The 26,364-nt window shown below is 41.2% G+C and overlaps 1 protein-coding gene across 2 annotated transcripts in view; it reads right to left on the bottom strand.

The window, feature by feature from the left end:
* Positions 1 to 26,364, bottom strand: part of LOC132866168 (radixin) — a 117,805-nt gene that overhangs the window by 78,295 nt on the left and 13,146 nt on the right. For both annotated transcript variants that reach the window (XM_060898771.1, XM_060898770.1), the window contains one exon: positions 6,248 to 6,355. In XM_060898771.1, the coding sequence (XP_060754754.1) occupies positions 6,248 to 6,259 (12 nt within the window). In that variant the 5' untranslated portion in view covers positions 6,260 to 6,355. The remainder of the gene's footprint in view (positions 1 to 6,247; positions 6,356 to 26,364) is intronic.

The raw sequence follows: 26,364 nt of genomic DNA, 5'->3' as shown, positions 1-26,364 counted from the left end.
GATGAGGGTCAAGTGTAGCTGGGGTCATAACAAGCTGCTCGAAGCATTTCATGACCACCAGGGTGAGTGCAGCAGGAGAGTTTTTCCAGCACAGGGATGACAGCAGTCAGCTCAAAGCGGGTGCACCAGTGATATGGTGAAGTCTGTCATCAGGGACAGCAGCTTTGCCTGGGTTCACCCTCATCAGGTTTCTCCTTCTGTCTGCTGCTGCTGCAGTCAGCACCTGGACATCAGGGAGGAGCTGTGATCCTTACTACTACCTGTTTGGATGCGTCTAACTGGGCACAGAAGTCAAAATAGAAAGGGAAGACACTGGTATGGGCAGGATGACTTCATGTCGTTAGTGACCGTCTGAACCCCCTGCCACACACACACTGTGGGTTAATGTTGGTGAAATATTCCACCATCTGTGGAGGCCTCGACACTCTTGCTGGCATGGTCTTTGCTTCCTAGATCACTGCTATGTCTCCTGATCTGAATGCAACAATCATATGCTTGGAGCAGTGAGCAGACTACTGTGTTCAGTCAGGGCCTCTGATTGGGTGGTGATGGTAGAGATCATCACGTCATCCTCCACACACTTGCTAATGTAGCTAGTACCAGAAGGTCCAAGACTCCCAAGTCAACGGAGCATCATAATACAAGCACGTTCCTGCAAGTCTGATCAAAGTGGAGCAAATGTAAAGGTCGAGAGCTTTGCCAGCGAAGCTCGACAAGTTTAGAATGAGTAAGTCATGTATTTAGATAAATATATCTTTGTGGATTATCATCATACAAGCATGATAAACATAGAGAAACTTCATACTTTCCTATGTGCCCACTGCCAAATAATATATTTTTAAATTACTTAAATTAGATGAAACGAAACTTGTCGCCTTGCTCAGTCACACCGGAGGCGGAGCGCTGAGCGAGCACTTACACATGCATAAAAGACTTCCCATGGTAACAGCATGATCACTTTCACTCTTGATTGGTTTCGCTTTCGTGGTGGGAACACCCACCATAAACAGGATAAAATCTGTCAGCCATAATTTAGGCTACCTGTTTGGAGGTAAAACTTGTTTTGAGATTGCACGCGGATTTTATGCTCAGGAGGTGCTTCGGATGATTCAGGACAATGATTCAATATAGAGAGCAAAATTAGAGTAATTGCGTAACAGAGTTGGTTGTGGCTCTGAACTGAATAAAATTAACTGTTGTATTATTTCAAGACACTGAATAGTCAGACTTTTTTCTTTTTAAATACCAGATAAAAGAAGACGTTGTAAAAAGCAGTTTTAGAACCGTGTTGGAATGTGCAAAAAATCGTTACCTTACCCATTGTAATGAACCATTTTGATCACTTGACCTGACAGGATTAAGAGTTGGCAGTGGAGGGGGTTTTCACTCTTCTCATTGAATGGAATGGAAATTTTTTACTCTTCTCATTGAATACCCTTCCCACTGCCAACCCTTTATCTCAAAACAAACAAATAGGACAATTTTTCTTCATGGCCAGTTAATTGTCCAAATCAATGGAGCAGATTTGTTTTTGTGCTTGATCCATTCCTCAGACTGAACAGAATCACCTCAAGTGACCAAAATGGTTCGACACAATGGGTAAGGTCATGTATGTTTGTTTCCCCACACATTCGAACAGTTCTAAAACTGCTTTTTACAACATCTTCATTGATTTTTTTTTTAAGTATAATTATGACATGCATACTACATAGATATTATTGTAGCTGAACTTATGCTGAATGCAAAAAAAAAAGTCATGACTTTGAAAATACTGCTTAGATTCGTTGAAATTGACAAAACTTAGAACATGCCAAAATCATTAGTCAACAAATACCCCCAGACCCCAGAGGGTTAATGGTTCTGGGTTTTCCTGTTTCAGTAGTGGTTTTAGATACAGGGATTAACAGCTCAAAAGGTGTGATATGATCAGAGTTCACATCATCCTCAGCAATAAAGCCGCCATCAGTTGAGCGAACTGGCTATTGTACAACGCCCTGTACATCTACAGCATTCGTGCTTAACATCCTAGTTTACATCAGGCTAACACCAACAGATAGATTCCCTTGTCACAATACTGTTAGACGCACTGCTGCAAAAATAACGACCGAAGCAAACATATACCAACATATGTACACGTACACATGTAATCCTTTGCCCCAGTCTTGCCAGATGAAGTGCTTGTCAACACAGAAGCACATGAGTCTGTTCAGGGATGTTGCAATGAAGCAACACTCATTTATCTAATGCTACACAGTGAGCTTGAGTGAGTCAGTTTTATTTTCCAGCAAGCGAACATTTTGTTCTGAAAATGAGCTTTTAGCCTGGGTATCAACTCACCGTGTTGTAACCACTTGTAGCTTTAAGTGTTGACAACCCTGAGGTTTGTTAGTGAACAAAATTTAGCAATTAAAACAACGGAGTTCCTCAACATCGGGCTGCATCGTAAACGTGTTTTATAGTGTTATTATAACCATTCACACTTGCCCCTTTTTAACCCGGTCCTTAAAGCTACAATAAATTATTTTTAAAAAAACACTTGAACATGATTTTAAGAGACAAACTTAAAAATGAAACCAATAAAATATACGAGTTTACACTCATGAACGGTGTAAAAATAATCCTAGCTGTACTAGTTTTATCTCTGGCTTGGAGAACATTGGTTGATTAAAAAGGTCACATCCTTCAGCAGCACAAACACCGTTACAGACGATGATTATGCACAAGGTCTGTATTTACTGCTTTAAAAACTGTTCAAATGGAGATTTTGTTAGTTTCTGTACTGGCAGCGTTTCTTGAGTTCACTGCAAATGGTTTCTTTTTCCACAAATTCAGCTCACACAGTAACTTCAAAAACATTTCTGCAAAACCATCAGTGATCCTGTCAACAGATAACGGATGGACAGACTATAAGGAAGTGAGCTGTAGGTTTTACTGAGCATCTTACAGAACCAGCCACAGTTCTTCTAGATACTGTCACACTCCCGTCTTAATTCTGCAGTGAAACCCAGTAGCCTTCATCATGTTTTCTTTTTTAATCTGAAGTGTGCTCTCTTATGTAATATGCTGCTCAGACATAAAAAAAAAAAAAAATTCTGTGACATCTAATTTTGTGCTGGAAAATGAATATACAGAACTAAAATGTTTTTGTACTGACTCAATGTAGAAGTCATAAAACAGAAATCTAACAAAAGTGTGTGTGTGTGTGTGTGTGTGTGTGTGTGTATATATATATATATATATATATATATAAAAAAAACACACACTTGCCAGACTACATTCCATATTTTATTCAGAATGGAACATAGATGACATATCAAATGTTTAACCCTTTGGTGACTGACCCCTTGAAAATGGTTCCTCCAGGAACGATGACGTTTCAGTTGTCAAGACAACGGAAAAACTAAAATACAAAAACAGAAAGATACGTCACAATGCTCTTGTGCACAAAACAAAATGCTCTTGTATTTGTATTTTAGTTTTTCCGTTGTCTTGACAACTGAAACATCATGGTTCCTGGAGGAACCATTTTCAAGGGGTCAGTCACCAAAGGGTTAAACTGAGAAAGTGTATCATTTAGAGAGAAAAATTAGGTGATTTTAAATTTCATGACAACAACACATCTCAAAAAAGAAGTTGGGACAAGGCCATGTTTCCCACTGTGAGACATCCCCTTTCCTCTTTACAACAGTCTGTAAACGTCTGGGGACTGAGGAGACAAGTTGCTCAAGTTTAGGGATAGGAATGTTAACCCATTCTTGTCTAATGTAGGATTCTAGTTGCTCAACTGTCTTAGGTCTTTTTTGTCGTATCTTCCGTTTTATGATGCGCCAAATGTTTTCTATGGGTGAAAGATCTGGACTGCAGGCTGGCCAGTTCAGTACCCGGACCCTTCTTCTACGCAGCCATGATGCTGTAATTGATGCAGTATGTGGTTTGGCATTGTCATGTTGGAAAATGCAAGGTCTTCCCTGAAAGAGACGTCGTCTGAATGGGAGCATATGTTGCTCTAGAACCTGGATATACCTTTCAGCATCGATGGTGTCTTTCCAGATGTGTAAGCTGCCCATGCCACACGCACTAATGCAACCCCATACCATCAGAGATGCAGGCTTCTGAACTGAGCGCAGATAACAACTTGGGTCGTCCTTCTCCTCTTTAGTCCGAATGACACAGTGTCCCTGATTTCCATAAAGAACTTCACATTTTGATTCGTCTGACCACAGAACAGTTTTCCACTTTGCCACAGTCCATTTTAAATGAGCCTTGGCCCAGAGAAGACGTCTGCGCTTCTGGATCATGTTTAGATACGGCTTCTTTGAACTATAGAGTTTTAGCTGGCAACGGCGGATGGCACGGTGAATTGTGTTCACAGATAATGTTCTCTGGAAATATTCCTGAGCCCATTTTGTGATTTCCAATACAGAAGCATGCCTGTATGCGATGCAGTGCCGTCTAAGGGCTCGAAGATCACGGGCACCCAGTATGGTTTTCCGGCCTTTACCCTTACACACAGAGATTCTTCCAGATTCTCTGAATCTTTTGATGATATTATGCACTGTAGATGATTATATGTTCAAACTCTTTGCAATTTTACACTGTCGAACTCCTTTCTGATATTGCTCCACTATTTGTCGGCGCAGAATTAGGGGGATTGGTGAGCCTCTTCCCATCTTTACTTCTGAGAGCCGCTGCCACTCCAAGATGCTCTTTTTATACCCAGTCATGTTAATGACCTATTGCCAGTTGACCTAATGAGTTGCAATTTGGTCCTCCAGCTGTTCCTTTTTTGTACCTTTAACTTTTCCAGCCTCTTATTGCCCCGTCCCAACTTTTTTGAGATGTGTTGCTGTCATGAAATTTCAAATGAGCCAATATTTGGCATGAAATTTCAAAATGTCTCACTTTCGACATTTGATATGTTGTCTATGTTCTATTGTGGATACAGTATCAGTTTGAGATTTGTAAATTATTGCATTTCATTTTTATTTACAATTTGTACTTTGTCCCAACTTTTTTGGAATCGGGGTTGTGCGTGTGTATATATACACACACGGTAAGACTTTTACACAGTACTGTACACATCTCACGTTTACACTGGTGAAAAAGTTCTGGCTTTCCTTTATCACCCAGCACCACAGGTTATCAATCAGACATTCAAGCAATCAGCACTGATGTAGACTTATCAGTAGCAGTCAATATTAGCTTAAAATGTTTATCATCTTTATGGCCTGTTCTCGCAATTATACAGCCACGCCGCAACTGTTAGCTCAGGCCGTCTGCGTGATTAAATGTCTTGTAATGGCAAAAATCAACAATATACTCAGTGTTGGAGAAAAAAAAAAACCTCTCCCGCCTGGATGTGTTTATCCTTTCCTCCTCTTTAGTTAAATCAAATACCTACAGCTTCCATAAGAGGCTAAAAATAACACTCCAGCCGAGATCGTCCTCACGTGACCTCAACCAACAAGTGCAAGTCCCTCAAAGGACTCTGAAAGGCGAGAACACCTTTTGTTGTAGTAACAGCTGAGTCAGGACTGAGTGTTTAAATCATCAGAACATTTACAGCAGTGTGTACAGCATATATATATATATATATATATATATATATATATATATATATATATATATATATATATGTGGTTGTAGTAGGTACTGCAAATGTTCTTCGATCACATTTTATATATCACACTGACTAATCTTCAAAAATGGCTGCCATATACTATAGATCTAAAGTAATCTATAAAACATTCACAAACTACATTGAATATTTGTGAACAAGAGACACAAAAAAAAAAAAGGATGAAAAGTTTGTCTATGCGGTCTGTAGTTGGTTCTGATCGCTCCGACATCTGGGTTCATTCACCAGTAAGAATAATGATGCATCCTAATACAAACTCATAAATCTGCCCAATGTCATCAACCGAAGCGTTTTGGCAAAACCGCTCCTTACAGAACGATGCGTCCTGAATCTGACTAACCAGCATGAACAACAATCAAACTGTTCTCTTTACTCATGTAATACACACTAAAGCAACTGTTATTTTTGAGATTACATAATAAAATGGTAAATAAAAGTTCTTCTGTGAGCCAGACCACTGAACAATACAGTTTACTATAAAAATCAGTCTTACTACAGACTCTGATCTTAAGCCTGACAGCAAGCACGGCCTTCATAGAACAAAAGTCTCTCTCTCGGTTCCAATACATACACATTTATTTTTTGCCTTTGCAAACATTTTGTGCTTACCGGTTTCGGCATCTTCTCCTCCTCCCTTGCCGCTTATCCAAGAAAGGAAAAAGGGAAAAAAAAATCGTCCTCCGTTACAGGACGACCCAAATCCTTTAGGCACAGGCCCTGGAAGAGAAAAAAAAACAAAAGAAGAATGAGCTTCTTACCTTCCACTTTTAGCCAAGGACAAATGTTTTATACTTAGAAAACATCACGTAACATTTCAGACAGAATTCATTGCTAGAAATGCACAAGATGCCTCACAAGCTCGGGGGCCCTGGGTGAAGCCTGAACTCATTATCACTGTCTGCATGGAGTTTTACTGGCATCCCGTGTATAGGTGTGACGATTAATCGATCCCTGATCTATCAAGCCATTTCAATCCATGATTAAAAAAATTAAAAAAAGCACAATTCACTAACAATACCTAATTTCATCCCGATAACCCTAGATGCATTTAAAAAAAAAAAAAAAAAAAACACAATTTTGACATTAAAAATTCAAGTCAGTCTCCGTAGCTGTACGTGGGCGCAGCCATGTTTGTGGTTGCTATAGCAATCTCACAAGATCACGTGTTGCTTTGTGAACAACATGGCGGATGACTCGGAATTCCTGAAGCCACCGGCTCTTAAAAGTCCAGTTTGGCGGCATTTCTTACAATCTCAGTGCCTTCTGTATTCTCTGGACAATGAATTGTTGTGTCTCAAGAGGTGGTATTCACTTAACACAAGTGGCCATTTGTGTGTTTTAAAAGAAGGAGACAAAAAGTCAAAGTTTTCATTGCTTTTTTGGTTTCTTAGTGTTTTGAAAATTAAAATGTGCCAAAAATGACTGAACTGTGATACATTCTTAGTTACATTCAAAGTCAATGGAGTGACTGGAGACTGAATAGAGACTACAAAGGCAACACGACTTGACTTTTTTTTTTTTATTGATCGACATTTCTAGGCTGACCGTTAACAGAATATTGACCATGAGTTGCATCAGTTATTTAAAAAAAACATGACTCAAATCAAAAAGGTCAAAATCGTGATTCAAATTGAATCGTCACACCTCTAGTCTCATGTTTCCCAGAATTCCTCTCAATAATGTACCACGCAGAATCAGAATGGAAAATCATGAAAAGCAACGTCAAATCAGAATCAGGTTTATTGCGAAGTACGTTCTTACATGCAAGGAATTTGCTTTGGTGATTGGTGCTTGAACAGTGAAAAATAGGAGAGTTTAGCAAAGACGAAAGTAGCTACATACACAGAATTTAAAATAAATAAATAAATAAATAAATAACCAGCCCGAAGAATCTGAAATATACAAATTTGAAAAGTGGACATATGAGAGAGGTACGTGCATGAGTTTTTGAAGTCCCCACTGTACAGCATGTCCTGAAATGTGCAAAAATAGGTCACATGAAGATGGACAAGACACAAGAATGTGCAGAGGAAGAGATGTGTAATGGGCGAAGTCAATAACCAATCTGTACAGTGTGCGCTAGAATGTGCAATAAAAGGTTCACAGCATGAAGATGTAGGACATGACCTTGAAATGTACAAAAACGCAGCTCAGAGGCACAGAGTGCGTTAATGTTACACAGGGTTTCCGCTGGCACTCGTCACGCTCGTCAATGACGAATATAATCCATCAGTGATGAAGAGAAACTACTGGCAGTCGTCACACTGACGAATGTATCCATCATTAGCATAAGTCATCTTTTTTAGAAATCCCTCCATAAAGCCTTACGTTTGCTGAAATCCAACCCCAGCAAGGAGACGGTAGAACGCCAGATTGCAAAACAATGAGCACATGCTTGTGACCAATAAAAATCCACTATACATAATGACCAAGTGAGCGCCAAACTTTTGACCAATCGCGCGCCAAACTTTTGACCAATCGCAGTGTCTTAATCGGCCTGGTGTGATGGTGTAATTATCTCTGCCTGAATTGAATAATGGTGCAGTCTTGGCTGACGAGATTTTTTTGGGCGAGCTTCTTCAAACACTGAAGATGATTTAAGGGCCGAAACAGCCATGGGGAGGCACACTCCGAGCCCCTACCATCCTCGAGCACATCAGACAGTGTCAGTAAAACAGAGGTCGGTTTAAAAAAATAAATAATCCCCAAAGTCAGGGCTCTGCATTAACTTTTGAAACCACTTGTCCTGTCGGGCAAGTTGAAAGGAAATTTACTTGTCCGAATGTGAAGTTGACTTGTCCGAAGAAATATTTGAGAAAAAAAAAAAAAAAAAAACTATTTGTAACCCAACAATCTTTATTGCATTTGCATCACACCGCTTGTGGCTTGTACTCTTGCCATGAGACACTAGAATGTCTCGCCTATATGAAGCTGTATCTTTAAACATGCTGCTCGAGACATCAGCATAAGTAGGATGCGATATGCACAGAGAACATTGCATTCCATCTCCGGTGTCTTGGACCCATTCAAATTCATCCTTCCAAGAATTGAGAAATGTCCACTCTCTCTTGCTTTCATAGTTCTGCTGTGATTGTTTCCTCTTCTTTTCAGCACCAGATGCCTCGGATTCACTAGACTTCTTTGTGAAGCCGAACTTCAGGAGGGACATTTTCTAAATGTCTAAATTTTTATAATGAACACCATCAACAACAATTCAAAGATTTGGAAATTACCACGCACTCAACGTAAATATACAGTTGAATAATGAGCCCGCCAACAGAAACGTCAACAAATCCACGCATATGACACGATTAAAACCAATCATAAACGACCGTTTACTTTTCAGCTCAAATACATGAAGCGGTATTGGCTGGTTTCGCAAGTGGAATATTCAGCCTTTTTTGTGATTGTTGCGGGCTAAAATGTCTGATGTTGCGGGGGGGTTTCCAAAAAATTGCGATGAAAAGTTGCGGTGTTTTTTTTTTAGGTTTTTGTTGCGATTACATTGCGGGAGGAAGTGAAAGTTGCGATTTTCTCTTTTTGTGATTAAAATTGAGTGATATATTAAATATTAAGTTATTACTGAAAAACTATTGATTAAAAAAAAAAAAGACACTGAGAAATGGTCCTATAAATGACTTTACCAATATAAAAGATTCTTTAAACACTGAAGATGATTTAAGGGCCGAAACAGCCATGGGGAGGCACACTCCGAGCCCCTCCCCATGAAAAAAAAAGTGCACACAGTCCTTCACTGTAAACATAACACACTTTCAGTAACAGAATTTAAGCCAATATAAACACTGACTCGCACATGCTGCTTCTCTTGAACGTATACACGGAAGTAAGGCGGAAGGTAGTTTGTCGAAGTCACCTCATGACGACGCCAACAATTGGTCAAATTTGCGGGAAAGTTGCGGTGATTGCAATTATATCCAACACCACCCTGAATTTGCGGGGATTGGTTGAATTTACGTTGAAGTTGCAAATCGCAACATCGCTAAATCCTGGAGGGTCTGAATACTGTGCATGCGCACATCGCTCTTTCCGAATAGAAACATCCGGCGATTCATCAAAACAATATGTCGAGTGAGATGCTTCGGAAATCATGTGAATAAACTGATAAATTTGACATGTAACCCGAATATCAGCGTATTTTGGCACTTGTCCGATTGGACAAGTAACTGAGACGATGAACTTGTCCGACATAAAGTATCACTTGTCCCAGACAAGTGGACAAGCGTTAATATCGAGCCCTGCCCAAAGTGAAAGCGCTGTCAGCCAGCAAGCGACTGAAGGGAGCTCTGTTTCAAGTGGCATGGCCTGTTGAGTCCCTGTAGCTAACACAGTGGCATCATTAGGCTCCATCACTCAGGGCTATAGCCCCCAGGATATTTTCACCCTCAAAAAAAAAAAAAAAAAAAAAAAAGATTAATAGAGAACAACTGACTTGGAGGTCATCTGGAATTCTGAAACTTGTAATCATAATGTAACTTAGAATTTGTCTTTCTGGTCCTAAAGGTGAACTATAGGAGTGAGAAATTACATTATTTTCAACTGATATTAAGTCAACTGACAAATGCCTCAGTTTCCTGAGACATTATGGGGTGTTGATAACTTAAGTTGACAGAAACTGAAGAAGTGACAGACAAATTAAAAAGAGCAGTGCAAAAATCAGTAATAAAGAGATCATAATGTTTGAATGTGTGTGGGTGATCATATTACCTTGGAGAGATAGATTTCACCTCGCGAACTTATTGGCGATCTCCATTAAATTAAATCTCCATTAAAAAAATAAATAAAAAATACAAGTCCCAGGAAAGCTTGAGTCATGCCTGGTCTTTTCAACAGCTAGAAACAGCTCTGATCTAACTAATGTATGGTGTAAAACACGGTGCCATTCTGTGTTCTGCTTCTAAATCAAATTCAGATTCCTTCAGTGTTGATTGCTCCACGATTCTTCTCGATTCTATTCAATTGTAAATTATGTTGTGTGTTGAAGTAAAGGCTAAAGGGAGTCCTCATACCTCTTTCGAATCATTCCATGCTAAAATACCCTTAAGTGAGCTCAAGAGGTTTGTTTTAGCGTGATGGTGCACAGGGTGCCCAAAATCAAGTCCCTCATCAGAGGCTGGAGGAGTGGAGCCCAAATTTTATATACAGGGTGTCCCAGAAGTTAGGGGGCACCTGTAAATCAATAGACCATACACAGTTGCCTCCTAACTTCTGAGACACCCTGTATATAATGGAGAGGCCTTGCTGTATCTGTACAGATATTTGAATTGTGCCAGTTTGGTTGGTATAAACTTGTATGAGGTACACTCTGATAGGTCAGTAACTAAGGGGGGAAAAAAAGTGAATACTTATTGAAGTTTAATTTTCAAGGAAAAAGAAAGTGGAGAATATTTTTCAGAACCCAGGGAGACCCCTGGTTACAGATTAGAAGTGTGAGGTTAGAGTCAGTGGGGGTCTCTGACCTTATTGATGAGGCCAGCTGCAGTGGGGGGGAAAGATGGCCTTATGCCATAAGGTTTTGGTTCTAATGGAATGCAACCTCCTACCAGACAGGAGTGATTCAAAAAAAAAAAAAGTTTGTGACCAGGTTGAGAGGGGTCAGTCACAATCCTTTCTGCTCTCCTCAGGTCCTGGGCTCATAGAGGCACTGGGCTGGAGTTGGCGTGTGGAGTCACAGGGATGGTATCAGGACAGCCCCATTGTCTTTCAAAGCGACAGTAGAACTCATTCAGTTGGTTGGCCAGGCGCAAGTCATTAACAGAGTGCATGTGTGTGTGTGCGGGGCGGGGCTGAAGGTTTGTAGTTTGTGATGTGCATTTCCAGACCGACGCAGTGAGTCATTGGCTGAGAACTGATGTTGGAGTTTCTCAGGTCAAGTTTACATTAGACCGTATCTGTCTCGTTTTCTTCGCGGATGCACTGTCCGTTTACATTAAACCGCCTGGAAACGGGAATCCGCCAGGGTCCACGTATTCAATCCAGATCGTGTCAGCTCCGGTGCTGTGTAAACATTGAGAATACGCGGATACGCTGTGCTGAGCTCTAGCTGGCGTCTCATTGGACAACGTCACTGTGACATCCACCTTCCTGATTCGCTGGCGTTGGTCATGTGACACGACTGCTGAAAAACGGCACGGACTTCCGCCTTGTATCATCTTTCATTAAAGAGTATAAAAGTATGAAAATACTGCAAATACTGATGCAAATACTGCCCATTGTGTAGTTATGATTGTCTTTAGGCTTGCCATCCTTCCACTTGCAAGTGGTAAGTGATATGCGCTGGGATCACACACACAGCGGCTCAGTCCCGAATCACTGCTTGTGCACTACACTCGTGCGCTCTGTGAGCTGCGCAGGGCCGGAGTGCGCACCCTCCAGAGGGCACTCGCTGTTCAGGGCGGAGTGATTTGGAGCGCAGGATGCCTGCGGAGCCGAGCGTATCCGTGTATTGGTGTTGCTGTGTGCACGCTAATCATTTTAAAAATGTTAATCTGATGATCCGCTGATACGGTCTAATGTAAACCCCACCTCAGAGTACAGTCGTTTAGCTTCTCACTGCCTTGCTAAACCTGTTCCGGTCCCCACTTCTGAACACTTCTCCCTTTTCCAACCTTAGCTGTCTGAGCTCATCTGTGAGCCATGGTTTGTCATTATTATAACTCACCCTGGTTCGTGATGGAAGCAGAAGTCCTCACAGAAGCTGACGTAGGATGTCACAGCCTCAGTGTACTCATCCAGACCATTGGTAGCAGTCCTGAATACATGCCAGTTTGTACAGTCCAAGCACACCTGAAGGTTCTCCACAGCCTCATTGCTCCACATCTTTGATGTCCTCACTACAGGTTTCCTCAGCTTTAAATTTCTGCCTGTATGCAGGAATCAAGTGGACCGTGATGTGGCCAGAGTGGCCCAGCGCAGTGCAGGGGATGGCGTGATCGGCACTGTTAACTGTAGTGTATTCTCCTCTCTGGTTGGGCAGTGAATAAACGGTTTGTATTTTGATAGTTCGTGGCTGAGGTTACCTTTGTTTAAAAAAAAAAAAAAAGACGACAATAACTCGGGAGTCCGGGTTAATCTGCTCCACATCCAGTATCTGGTTGGCCAGCATGCGCTGTGCGTTCTGCACGTTGGCCTGCGGTGGAATGTAAATGCCAACCAGAATGAATGAAGCAAACAAGTGTGGGGAGAAGGGTTTACAATTAATAAAAAAAAAAATTTAATTATTCCAGTCTGGAAGAACAGTGCTGCAGGATCACTGCACCAGCTGCTGTTTACATAAAAGCAGATTCCACCACCTTTTGTTTTACCGTGTTACGGTCTGCTCTGAAAAGCTGGAAACCGGCCAGCTGCAGTGCAGAGTCCGGAATGAGTCCGCATAGCCACATCTCCATAAAAGCACAAAACCAAAGGTGAATGAAAGTCCCGGTTTCAAAATAAGGGAAGACAATTCGCACCAACACACCACGGCAGCCATTGATGGCAACATCTTGGTGTATCCAAGATGGCTGGGGTACACTGAATAGACCCTAGGAGAGAGTGAGATTCCACGCAATGGACTTGCATTCCATCCAGGGTGTGTCTGCACTGCATCAAGAGTTCCTGGGAAACTCTTCAGATACAATGATCATGAAGACAGTAAAGTACATTTTTTTTGGGGGGGGAGGGGTTTTATACACAAATGTAACTACTATAAGAGTGTGTTTGGAAAACTTATTTGATCGTTTATCATATTGTCAGTTGCTTCTGTATCTTTGTACACAAAAAAACCCCACAACACAGTACAGAAGTTCAGAAAAATGTTTGTCTACTAGGCTTGTGCCACATGATTTGATCATCTCTACAAAATATTACACTGCAAGGGTATCCAGTGATGTTTACTCTGAACGGAGTTCCTGCAGGAATCAACCCCCCCCCCAAAAAAAAGGGGGTGGGTCCCTTAAATCAAAACAGAAATAAATAAGGTACTTTGCGGATAATGAAGTCCATTTTATACTGCACACAAGCTCGATGCTTAAATAATCTAACATGATGTGCTGCCAAATAAGTATACAATGATATAATCCAGTAAGTCTCTATATTCAAACCACAAATGCATACAAAATGTGACCAGACATCCTGCCCACATCCTGTATCCTTGTATAAACTCGCCTGAACAGTATTAACTGCCATCGGAATATAAAAGGAGAGACATGTTAAAATATCCTTACAGATGTCACCAAGAGAAAGTAATTGGGTCCAGACAGGTTGAACAAGAAACGTTCCCTGGAATACAGTAATGTGACGAGAAATTAACGACATAGTGAGGGGAAAATAGTTAAGGTGTCCTGCTCATCACCTGAAAACAAACCACTTTACTGCAAGACATTTTCAGACATACCAAGATGACGGCACCGACAACCCCCATGCAGGTACATTTCACATCTCTCTCTCTCTCTCTCTCTCTCTCTCTATCTATCTACATTTTTTCCCTTCCTTTATTAAAGAAAAAATCCAAACATACAGTACGAAATATGCAGCGTAAATCTGCACATACAACAAGAGAACAAAGACATACAAACACATTGAACATGAACAGACTAGAGGTTACTTACACCAAATATAGCACATTTTAAACTAGTATTAATAGCTTTAGGGCAAAGTGAGTGATCAAATGATAAGTAATGTTTTACATCTTTTTTAAAAGATAAAAAAATAAAGGTTTTCTTTTTAGAAATTTACATTTGTGAATGAAGAATTTAAATGATCAATTGTTTCAGGGTGAGAGGAACAGAAAGAGCAGTCAGAAAGACATTTCACATCTATGGAGCACTTGCATGTGACGTCACAGTCGATCCAGATTGTGACAGGCGCCATCTTGTTGGTCAAACGCCATATTTCCGCCTTCTACTTCTACCTTTTCTTCTGGAAAACCCTACTATATACAATTCTACTACAACGGCTGCGGCTACAAGCTCTCCCTACCTGTGCACGTTTATGTTTTTTGTGTGTATTTTTGCGTGTTGTTCGTCTGTACCGGACTTCAATATCCACTACAACCGTATGGACTTACTGGACATTGGTTTCCAGCAGAAAATGACGGTTTGTAGCGATTTCCATCGCATGCACAACATTCCGGACGAGATAGCGAGACCAGCGGGGTCTCCGTGGATTGTTATCGGGTCTGGCAGGTGAAGGAGGCGGCGTCGGGAGCGGAAGCAAAAGCGAGGCTGCAGGCAGAGCCGGCCTGTTGACTAAGCTCAGAAAACAGCCACTCAAATCTCCACTGCCAAGCCTCTACCTCTCCAACGCCAGATCCATGGTAAACAAGACGGACGATTTGGAATTACAGCTGGAATTACCTTATTCTATAATCGGCTGGTCAGTGCTATACTCAATACTTAAGTGACTTACCCGTCCAATGAGGATTATTTTCTTGTTTACAAGATGCCACATCTGAGTCGCTGACAAATCCTGAATTTCTGTAAAGATAACTGTCCAGAGATTTATAAGCACGCAGTGCTTCACCACTGAACAGCAAGGGAAAGTTAATGAGGTAATTATACACGTCTGGGTATTCCGCTGGCAGTTCAAAATCCACTGACACGGTCGTGAAAACTCCGTCCAGTAAGCCATAAGGGTCACTAATCTGTAGATCGTTTATTTTAGACATATATCTAGTTATCTGTTCATTAGAAAAATGAGCCGTGTAGTCCGTCGGTTGAAATTGATCCATTCTGTACACGAGTGCAGCAGTATTCAGCTGTGTTTTTTACCGACAAGATGGCAGCTGTGTACTTTCCGGTCACGTGACTGCAAGATCTCTATTGGCAACGCTTCTGATGTTTGTAGTGACGTTGAGAGTCAAAGAAACTAGAACTGTAAGTAAACGCACTATAGAAGACCCGCCCCCTTTACGAGCCTGTCATCATATCGCCATATGTAAGGGATCAAGTTGAATCATTTCCCCTTTGAAACATCAGACCGGAATTATTTTCCCTCATGCACATCTTCAGGCAGTAATACTGCAACTGTGTAGTTTCATCAAAATCCATCAAAACATTTAGGAGCTGTTGAGTTTACAAGACATTTGGACAGACGGACAGGGCGATTCCTATATTCGGGGGTGTTTATAACAAAAATGAGAAGGAGGAAACATTGCTTTGCACAGGGCACTTTCATGACATCCAGCATCTGGGTTCGTTTAAGATTAAGATCACAAATATATGTAATGATGTTAACGTCATCAGTGGCTCTATTCCACTATGAATATAACAAGAGTGCTCTGAGAGCACAATATCCCCCGCTGCCAACTGTGCCATAACTCTGGTAAAATGCGACTGAATTGAACAAAATTGCAATATGCATATTAACAACAAAGAATCCTGTGAAGTTTTGTGAAATTCCTCCAAAAATTGTGAGCAGAGTGGATTTCAGAAGGCGAGTACCCTTCCCGGGACGGACAGACATCGCCACGACATAATCTTACTTTGGGCCTTTCGGCCAGCGGGGGATAAAAATTGTGAGGGAAGTTGATTTCAGAAAGCAAGCATACCTTGATGAAATTACCAAAGTACAACTTTGTTAATAATCAAGGGCATAACTCTGGTAAAATTTGCCCAAATTAAACAAAATTTCAATATGCGTATAACTGTCAGATAGCAAAGCCTTTTGCCAAGTTTGGTTAAATTCCTCCACAAATTGTGAGAGGAGTTGATTTCAGAAGAACGTACACCCTCATGAAATTGTCAACGTACAAGGGTCAAAACTCTGGTAAAATTTTCATAAACGAAACTTAAAAAAAAAAAATCACAATATGCGCATTACCGTCATATAACAAGGCCTTTTGCCAAGCTTCGAGAAATTCGTCCAAAAATTGTGAGAGGAGCTGATGTCAGAAAGAGAAAACACCATGAAATTGTCAAAGTATAATTTTGTTAATCAAGGGCTATAACTCTGGTAAAACGTGACCCAACTGAACAAAATTACAATATGCGTATTAACGACATGTAACAAAGAATCCTGCCAAGTTTTGTGAAATTCCTCCAAAAATTGTGAGAGGAGTTGATTTCAGAAGGCGAGTACCCTTATCGGGACGGACGGGCAGACATCTTATCATCTGTATCCGCTTTATCCTGTTCCACAGGGTCGCAGGCAAGCTGGAGCCCATCCCAGCTAACTATGGGCGAAAGGCGGGGTACACCCTGGACAAGTCGCCAGGTCATCACAGGGCCACGGGCAGACATCGTCACGACATAATCCCCCTTCGGGCCTTTCAGCCAGCAGGGGATAAAACTGAATTGCCTAAAGATGTGTTGTTACAGGGGACTAAATTTACACCTTGTCCTGACTATTAAACATGAGCCGATTATGGTTGCCTTGGGAGAGATAAAGCTGAACTCTGGGGCCATTTCAGGACAACACAAGCACACACAACCCACCCCACCAACCCCCAAGCCTTGAGCATATGCGATACAAAATTTGAACCTTAAACTCAAGTAAGCATATAAATCAAGTTCCAAAAAGCATATAATCTCAATTCGTGCATTTTGGTTTTTGTTCCTTATCTTCACCATTTACACAAGCACCCACCTTCCTGCTGCACAGAACAATCTCACCTCAATGCCACAGAGATTTCACTTCCCAAAAACTGCAGTCCACTTACATGTTTCTTAAACCACCATCAAAACTCCTATGTATAGCCTGCTTGGCATAAACTTGCTGTACATTCTTATTTATTCTATTCACTGGATATGAGCAATCGTACACTCAGATTGGCTACTTGGATATCAGCTCATATACTGCGAGTAGAGAAAAACAAAATGGTGGCGTGTGTTGCTGAACCAACTGAGGACAAAATAAAGATTTTTAAAAAGGCAACAAAATATGGAATGAAAGGATTTGATGGGAAGAACGCATCGCTCACAAATTGCTACCACCATTTTGCCATTTGTTTACATTCTAAGCAGAAATTATTTTGTCAGATGTTTTTGTAAGAGTACAGGCACTTACGGACGCAAATGCAGGGGAGAGCGGGTGCATCGCAAACTGGTAAACAAATCCAAATTTTGAGACGAGAATCAAAAAGTCAGGTTTGCACTAAGGGTCGGTCGATGAGCAAACGGGATGCCCGAGATAAACAACAGTCTCAGAGTCAAGCGAGTAACGTTGCAGGGATCAGAATAACTTGGAATCAGGCCAAAACAACAAAAGGCTCAGTATGATCAGTACGCAGACACAGAACAATACTTCGCAATGTGCTGGAGTGTTTGGCGTGCTTCTTTAGGAAGCTTAGATGTGGAGCAGGTGTGTTCCCAATCAATACTCGGGAGAGGGAAGGAAGGCGCTTGGGAGTTGTAGTCCGTGACGGCCATGTTTGAAGGCTGCCACAAACTCTCACAGTCACTGATACTTTTGTATAAAAAAAAAATTTGGCAAATTTGCAAAAAATAAAAATGCTCCGTTTCTCAAAATCCAGAGAATGTTGATACAATAAAAAACAGTTATTCCACTCATATCGTACTTGGCTTACAGCCGACTTGGCGCGACTATCAGCTCATGTATGACTCAATTTTGTGGGATAACTTAAAACCGTAAATACCTTTGAGACTATATTCTTGGGTTTCAATCATGTGACTTAACGATTTCATTTCTGGTAAAACAGCTGGTGGTCTAGCAAACCTAAACGGCTGCTGTAGTGCAAACAACTAGCGATCACTTAGGAGTATGCTCGTAATCCAGAAGCCACTGCTCGCTTTAGATATATTCAGAAGATTGCCATGTGCAATGAAATCGACCCCTACAGTCTGGGAAAGAACGATTCGTCATACGATCTCGAAAACTACCCTTCAGTCGAGTTCCCCGACATCTCGAACTATCTGGTGTTGCAGACGTCCTTCTACACTGCAAAACAGATGGAAGCGTGGAAGAGTATGGAGGCTTACAACTTTTTTGTACGTGGCTGGGTAAAGGACCTCGGGATCAAGTCACTGCCCAATGAATCCTGGATCGTTTTTGACCGTGGAAGTATTTTTTTTTAAGCTTTTTGTTCGCATCTTTACAACGAAGCGCTGCAAGTTGAAGTGTAAACAAAGAACAGTTCACTTGATTCTCACTTGTGTTGGCTCTTATCTCTCAGGTAAATCATTCACAAAGATCATCAGAAACCCCATAAAGACCTGGATCTTAGTTAAACAAGACGGAGAAGAGATCACGGCGCATTGTAACTGTACGGCTGGGGAAGAATTTTGTCACGACCTTCTTGCATATGGACTCTGAGGAGTAAACAAAGAAACATCTGGGGACTTTAGCACTTCGTGACTTTAAAAAAAAAAAAAAGTACCGTAAAATAACGACACACGGCAAGAAAAGTACTTGGAAAACACTAAGGCCATACTGTAGCTGAGAGGGAGATACAAAACGTCCACCAAGTGATCACTGCAAACTCGAGCATGCTTCGACTCGGTTCCCTTCGATTTCGGTGAGAGGTTCAAAAGCCACCTTTCTCAACGTCTTTTTGTGAAATCCTGTGTTCGTTCACCCTTTTTTTTTTTTTATTAGTTCACGGGGAACCCTGAAGAAACTTTGATCAGTTTCACGATTTGATCGATTCAAACAACCTAAAACAACGCAAGCATAAGGCATTTTTCATGTGAGCAATATACCTTCTCCATACAAACGCTTTGTCAACTGAGCTCTGGTAGACCACCAGCTGAAGTTTTGAATAACTAATGAGGTGGACGTGACGTCATGTGAAACCCAAGAATACGGTCATGATTAAAATCCCACGATCCTGCATCTGGATCGCCTACAGGATTCATCCTCATGTCAGCCAGCTGCTTTTCTTTGCCACCATCTCCTCTGATTTGTTCGTTAGGGATCTGGGCACAGGTTTCTGTTCTGCTGCTTTATTTATTTTTTTAAGTCATGGACAAAGTAATTAAAATGCTGTGTAAAGCCAACAGACTGCATAAGAGGATAAAATGAGTTTGGATTTTCCCAGCTGATAGTTAAAGCATGAAAAGTATTTGCTGAAAGGTGAATATAGACGACACGTTTGGTAGATAATCAGTAACGACACAGGCACTGAACTCACGATGTGGTTTCACACTTTCCCCGTCAAGTTACTCGTGGGGGGATAAACATGTGAATCAGTTACTGAATGCTTTTTGGAAACTTCGAACATTTTAACTAAACACTGAAGCATGAGGTTTGGTCTGAGATCTTATTTGCTCCATTACAAACCTTAAAATTGAATTTCAGCTCAAGATCTGCTGCTACTTCAGATTTAAAAAAAACATTTAAATGCAGCTTTATATACACACACACACACTTCAAAAGGCTGATTCGGACTGCTTCGTCAGCACTGTGTGGAGCTGCAGCGTCCAGCCTACAGCATGTGTCGGAAGAAATCGGGTTCAGTTCAGCAGCTAGGAATCCATTTCAGGACAGGATGAGGAAACGTACTGAATAAAAACACCACGGTGTCTGTATAATTAAACTGATAAAGGCCAGGAGTGTGTGTATTTTGGGTTGATGCCAGACACCAGTTTACCACCATAAAACACCTTTACGACATTTTAATTATTTCCAGTTGAACTAAGACACTAGTAAATATGAGTAGCACGCTGTGTGAGCACAATCGCTATCAGGCGCGTTAAAATGTAAATAACTTTTCTAGAATTTCACCAAAACTCATTGAATTTTCAGCACTGTAAGAGAACTCCCTAAAGTATTATTCAGCAAAACCCCAGAATGATAGCACAAATCTAGAATTTTTAACAGAATTTTAGTTCTTAAAATTTAACGTAATTATGGACGTCACGCGTAACATTTACACCCGTGAAAAATCACTTTGAATGCTGTTTTGAAAGTTTTGATCAAATATTCTCTATAATTAAAAAAAAAAGCTTAAATATTATAAACACAGTCTTTTAATGTATCAAAAAATAATTTTGATAAAGCAAGGAAATTCGGAAGAAAATTTGTTTTTTATTTTGCTTATTGTGTGCGTCACGCTACCAAAATCTAACTAACCCCTTCACGAACAATTCCAACTTTCATGGACTTGTAGCGCGAATAAACCTTTCAAAAAAATATATAATACTTCCCACCCAGTAAATTAGAATCCTGGTGATTTAGATCCTCGTAGCTTCAGTAGATCTAGAGATTTAGTAAATCCCAAACGCTGTGAAACACGCCAGCCATCTATGGTGAGAAGTGCAGCTGTAGTTGAGAAACTCTCATGTCTCCCACTTCCAACTAACTCCGTGACCCAGACCAAAATAACAATGTCATGCTCATCACTTAAGGATGATTTATGCCAAGTTTCACGGAAAAATACAACGAAATAAGTTTGCTAGAAGCATTTTTCAAAATCCCAAACATTATGAAACATTTAGGCGTGGAATTACATTTGATCTTATAAAACGTTATCTGAAATGTATTTACTGCTCCTGCCTTAGGTAAACCTTCGTTACATCTTGATATCACCATGCTCTGAGTCTTGGACTACGCTGGAAACAGAAGGTTGCTGCCTTGTTGCCTCGCTGCCGTAATATTCAGGCGTCTTATTCGGCTTGACTTTGGACTGAAGGCACTTTCTAAGGATGCTCATTTCGATTGACTTTTTTAAAATAGCGCTTACGGTAACGCATGACGTCATCACACCATGTACCGGTAAACAAACATACTGTTAGCTAGCTGCCCAACAGATTCCTCACAAATCAAACACATTTAATTGGTTAGTCACAGAAACGGTGTACTATTTCTCAGTAACTTTCAAAAATCAAAGCCAAAAAGTTTTTACATACGAATTCACTTTTCATCGCTCCTGTGGAGGACAGCCCCATGAGGACAGTTGAAAGTCACACCTGGAGGACGCTCTCTGGACTCTTACAGTAATGCTTTTATGGCTGAGGACTACATTTGACTTGCTAACTTTAGGACTGCAGTTGTGATGAACAGTTTTGCACTCAAGTTTCCATCAATAAAGAGTTTACAACATCAACAAAACTGACTTCATGTTAAAACATGTTATAGTCATGTTGTCTGTTGTTGCCCAAATGAGGATGGGTTCCCTTTTGAGTCTGGTTCCTCTCGAGGTTTCTTCCTCATGTCGTCTGAGGGAGTTTTTCCTTGCCACCGCCGCCACAGGCGTGCTCATTGGGGATAGATTAGGGATAAAATTAGCTCATGTTTTAAGTCGTTCAAATTCTGTAAAGCTGCTTTGCGACAATGCTTATTGTTAAAAGTGCTATACAAATAAACTTGACCTGACTTGATTGTTCCGTAAAGCTTCATCCATCACTTTTTAAGATTCTGCTGCTTGAGAGAGCTGCCGCACAGATTTACGGGTAACGGGCAGCATTGAGGATGCATCGACGTTGGCTTAAACTTCGAAGGCATCTTAGAAAACAGGTACCGTATGGGTACATGTGGCTACTGCTTATGAATAAAATTGTTTTCTGATCCCATGTCCTTACAATAAGTGTAGTTCTTCAGTAACAGAAGAACATTCTAGGCAAAACGTGCTAATTTTTTTTTTTAAGGTCGCAGTACTCAAGATAATGGTATTAAAAAATTTCATACTGTATGGTATATATTTTGACCGTAAAAAAAAAAAAGCATAGCCAGTTTTTCTATGTTTAACTCTGAACGCAAAATCTTTTATGAGGAAAGAAAAGTCAGTAATGGAATTACATCAGAAAAAAAAACAAAAAAAAAACAACCAACTTTCATTTCTTAAGATTAAACACCAAGATTTCTCTGAAGCGACACTGCTATAACTGGGGTGATTATTTCTAAATACAGTTTCAGGATATTTTTCCTTCCATTCCATACTTTAGCAATATCACTAAGCTGAGACGTGGCAATCATTTCATAATTTTGGCCTCTCTGCTGACAAACTGCCCATATCGCATATATACACACACGTCAATTATACTCGCTTCATCTCTTGCAAGCGTCACCAAGCTGTGAGCAGCGTCAGGGCTTGTAGTATTTTGTTCACTGTGTTTTGTTCAAAATACAGTGCTGTGAACTATATTTTCAAAATAGAAGCATTATTTAGTACTAATGAGCACATTTTGTTTCACAAGTGTAGTGTAAAGCCACTAAAATCTCATATCTCTAGCCGCTTTATCCTTCTACAGGGTCACAGGCAAGCTGGAGCCTATCCCAGCTGACTACGGGCGAAAGGCGGGGTACACCCTGGACAAATCGCCAGGTCATCACAGGGCTGACACAGACACAGACAACCATTCACACTCACATTCACACCTACGGTCAATTTAGAGTCACCAGTTAACCTAACCTGCATGTCTTTGGACTGTGGGGGAAACCGGAGCACCCGGAGGAAACCCACGCGGACACGGGGAGAACATGCAAACTCCGCACAGAAAGGCCCTCGCCGGCCACGGGGCTCGAACCCAGGACCTTCTTGCTGTGAGGCGACAGCGCTAACCACGACACCACCGTGCCGCCCCTGCCACTAAAATAAAAAAAAAAATTTAAAAATGAAAGCGAATAGCAGAAGTTCGATATCAGCTTCTAAATACATCTGCCAAAAAGCTCAAAACACTTGACAAAACCTTTCATTTGACCTTTCAGAAGGACCAAACTAAAGCTGTGATAATCAAAAAAGGGACATTTTCTTAAAATAAAACACCACTGACTTGAGATCGAATCAGTAGCCTTGGCGAACCATGAGGTGAATTTCGTTTATCTTATTTGGCGATTATCTTCCGATACTACCAAGTTATAAGGAGGTTTCTGGTTCTGATTGGCTCCAAAGTTTATCAAAAGTAGAATGGGTAATCGAACTTAATCAGGACTAAGTGCTGATTGGTTACGAAGTTTCGCTATTGTTACACTCATTCTCACAACACGATGACCGAGGCTACTGCCTTGCTTCGCCTCTATGAGGCAGTAGCCACACACAAAAAAAAAAAAAAAAAAACAACCCAGGAAACAAGAGTCCAATCAGTTTCAGATGGTCCTTGATGCCTCACTCAGTGCGTTTACACGCACATCCAAATCGAGCTACTGTCGGTAATCAAGCTAAGGGTCCCAGCAGGGGTGCCAGAGAAATCCAATCCTACATGCACACAAGGAAATCAAGCTATTGTGTGAGGTACATTGTGCACCCGAGCCACAGGTGGCGCTACACGCCCCATCGTGTTGGTACACTTCCGGTTGTCGTCATGAAGAAGAGCTATTCAAGAGTGTAAACAAAGTTATCAGTTCCGTGTTCACAAGAAGAACGACGACGAGGACAGCAACATCGAGAGATGTTGTTCCTCCTGACCTCTTCTGCTGCTCGCTACTACTACTGTTGTCATGCCGACCGAGGCTGTTGTGTTTCCCACTTGTGGTCTCGTCAGTCATCACTTCCGGAAGGGGCAGTGCTGAAGTAAGTAGCTCGACAGGGTTTACATGCACTAAGTAGCTCGGCTACAATCGCATAATCTAGGTCGCGTAGCTCGATTACGAGAAATCCAGTTCGGTTCGATTTCAGCCAAGCTAAGGTGTTTCCATGGCATTTAGAACTTCGATTTCAGTTGAGCTACGGCAGAAATTCGATTTTCTCTATGTGCATGTAAACGCACTGATTGTCTTGTTGGACATTCTCCTGAGGCTGCACATTCCCCATTTCAAACATTTTCCCCTCAGAGAAAATTAGAGGACTCCAACTGGCTAATCCAGAAGTTGTGCTGTATGTGTGGTGTTATAACCGTCCACGAATCAGCATTCAAAAGTGGAAAATATTTCCAAGCCACACCGCTGCAAGGCCACACCCACGCTACAGTAAGAGGTCACTCTGTGAAAGGGAAGTCCGAATATCATGGTGCTCATTAGAAACGACACAAGGAAGTGAAAATTTTCAACAGAGGCCTGAACCAGAGCGTTTCCAACCACAAAACGGATCTTCCCAATTTTGTTGATGAACCTAAATTAATTTCTGAGTTGTAGCGTGGATAAAAGAAAACTGGTCCTGTAAGCTGTTAAACATGATTCAATACATTTCATACAGAAAAACAAGCAGCTTTCTGCTCTTGCATTATAGTCTTCCGAAGTTCGAACACCATACACATCACAAAACACTCATTTAAAATGACAAATACTTGTACTCTGGCTAAAAATAAACATTTCAAAACCACATGAGGCAGACTGCGCATTATGAATATTAATAAGCCTGAACAGTCACCTTCATTCATTTTAATGAGGAACAGAAAAACACCAGAACATTTATTTCTCAACGCTGCTCTTGAGAAATAAAAGAACCAATGAAGGACATGTACTCCATGCTCATACACGCAAAAACACAAGTCTACAAAATTAGTCAAAAATAATAATAATTCAACAAATTGTTTCAGGTTTCATGAAGGCATGTGCTAATCTGATAATCAGTTCATGAAACATGATGCTTCTAGAAAAATAAAATCAATGTGGTGGTGTGATGCAACCCAAAGCATTCCCTATTAATGATTACCACTCGATGTTGATTAGTTTCCAATAACAGCACAAGTGAAAGGTTTCATTCCTTTTAAACCACAACAATTAGCCAAGTTTAACACTTAAAAACCATCATGTCAGGGATCGAAACAGGAATTTGGGAGCACTGGTCCATTTGGACCAGTGCAGTGCCTCTCATGCCCCTTTTCCACCAAATCAGTTCCAGGGCTGGTTCGGGGCCAGTGCTTAGTTTGGAACCGGGTTTTCTGTTTCACTGACAAAGAACTGACTCTGGGGCCAGAAAAACCGGTCCCAGGCTAGTACCAACTCTCGGCTGGGCCAGAGGAAAGAACCGCTTACGTCAGCGGGGGGGCGGAGTTGTTAAGACCAACAACAATAAAATGGCGATCTTTCGCGGTCTTAAGTGACAAGAAGCAGCAGCTGTACAAATGCGAAGTCATCCATTATTATTGTTGTTGTTGCTGCTGCTTCTTCTGTGTTGTTTTTGCTTCGATACTCACGCCAAGGTTTATGCAAACGTAGCGACGTAACTGACGTATACAGCGACGTAACTGACGTGACTTCCCTTAGCATCGCGAGCTACGGAAAAGCAAACTGGTTCTCAGCTGGCTCGCAAGTTGAACGAGTTGTGAACCAGCACCAACCCCGAACCAGCCCTGGAACTGATTTGGTGGAAAAGGGGTATCAGAGGTACTGGTCTGAATGGAGTAGCACTGGTCTGTATTTATAATTACAAATTTCAAGCCGATTTTATATATTTATTAATATAATACAACCATATCATACATGAGTGATCAATTTCAACTGTCTATAAACAACTTCCTCAGTCATCTCATTATCATCACAATCTTCAAAACCCTCATCCAGATCATCATCATCATCATCAATCGGGTCATACACCACATCATGCTGCGCCTCCTCGTCATCTTCCACCTCCTCATTCTGTCTCTCCTGGGGCTCTGCATCTCCTGCCACATACTCCCTCTCATCACCTGCAGGCTGCTCTGGCTCATCATACTTGTTGAGCGATATCAGTTTGTTTTGATAGCTGTCAGAAATGTCAAGCCAAGGACTTTTAAACTTCGCGGGGGTCTAATCTATCTGACCAATAGCGGTTCAAGTTACATTTGTCTTCACGGGGAGCAACGAAAATGAACGGGAAGAAACGAAACTTCGCGCAGCCATGCTGCATGTAGCGGTGTATACTGCACACGTAAACAATATGGTGGTGCCCGCGTCTATACCAACTTGACAAATGT

The sequence above is a fragment of the Neoarius graeffei genome, chromosome 18 (assembly GCF_027579695.1).
Source record: "Neoarius graeffei isolate fNeoGra1 chromosome 18, fNeoGra1.pri, whole genome shotgun sequence".
NCBI classification, from domain to species: domain Eukaryota; kingdom Metazoa; phylum Chordata; class Actinopteri; order Siluriformes; family Ariidae; genus Neoarius; species Neoarius graeffei.
Note: the sequence above shows the minus strand (reverse complement) of the source record. Positions and strands in the feature narration are given on the sequence as shown.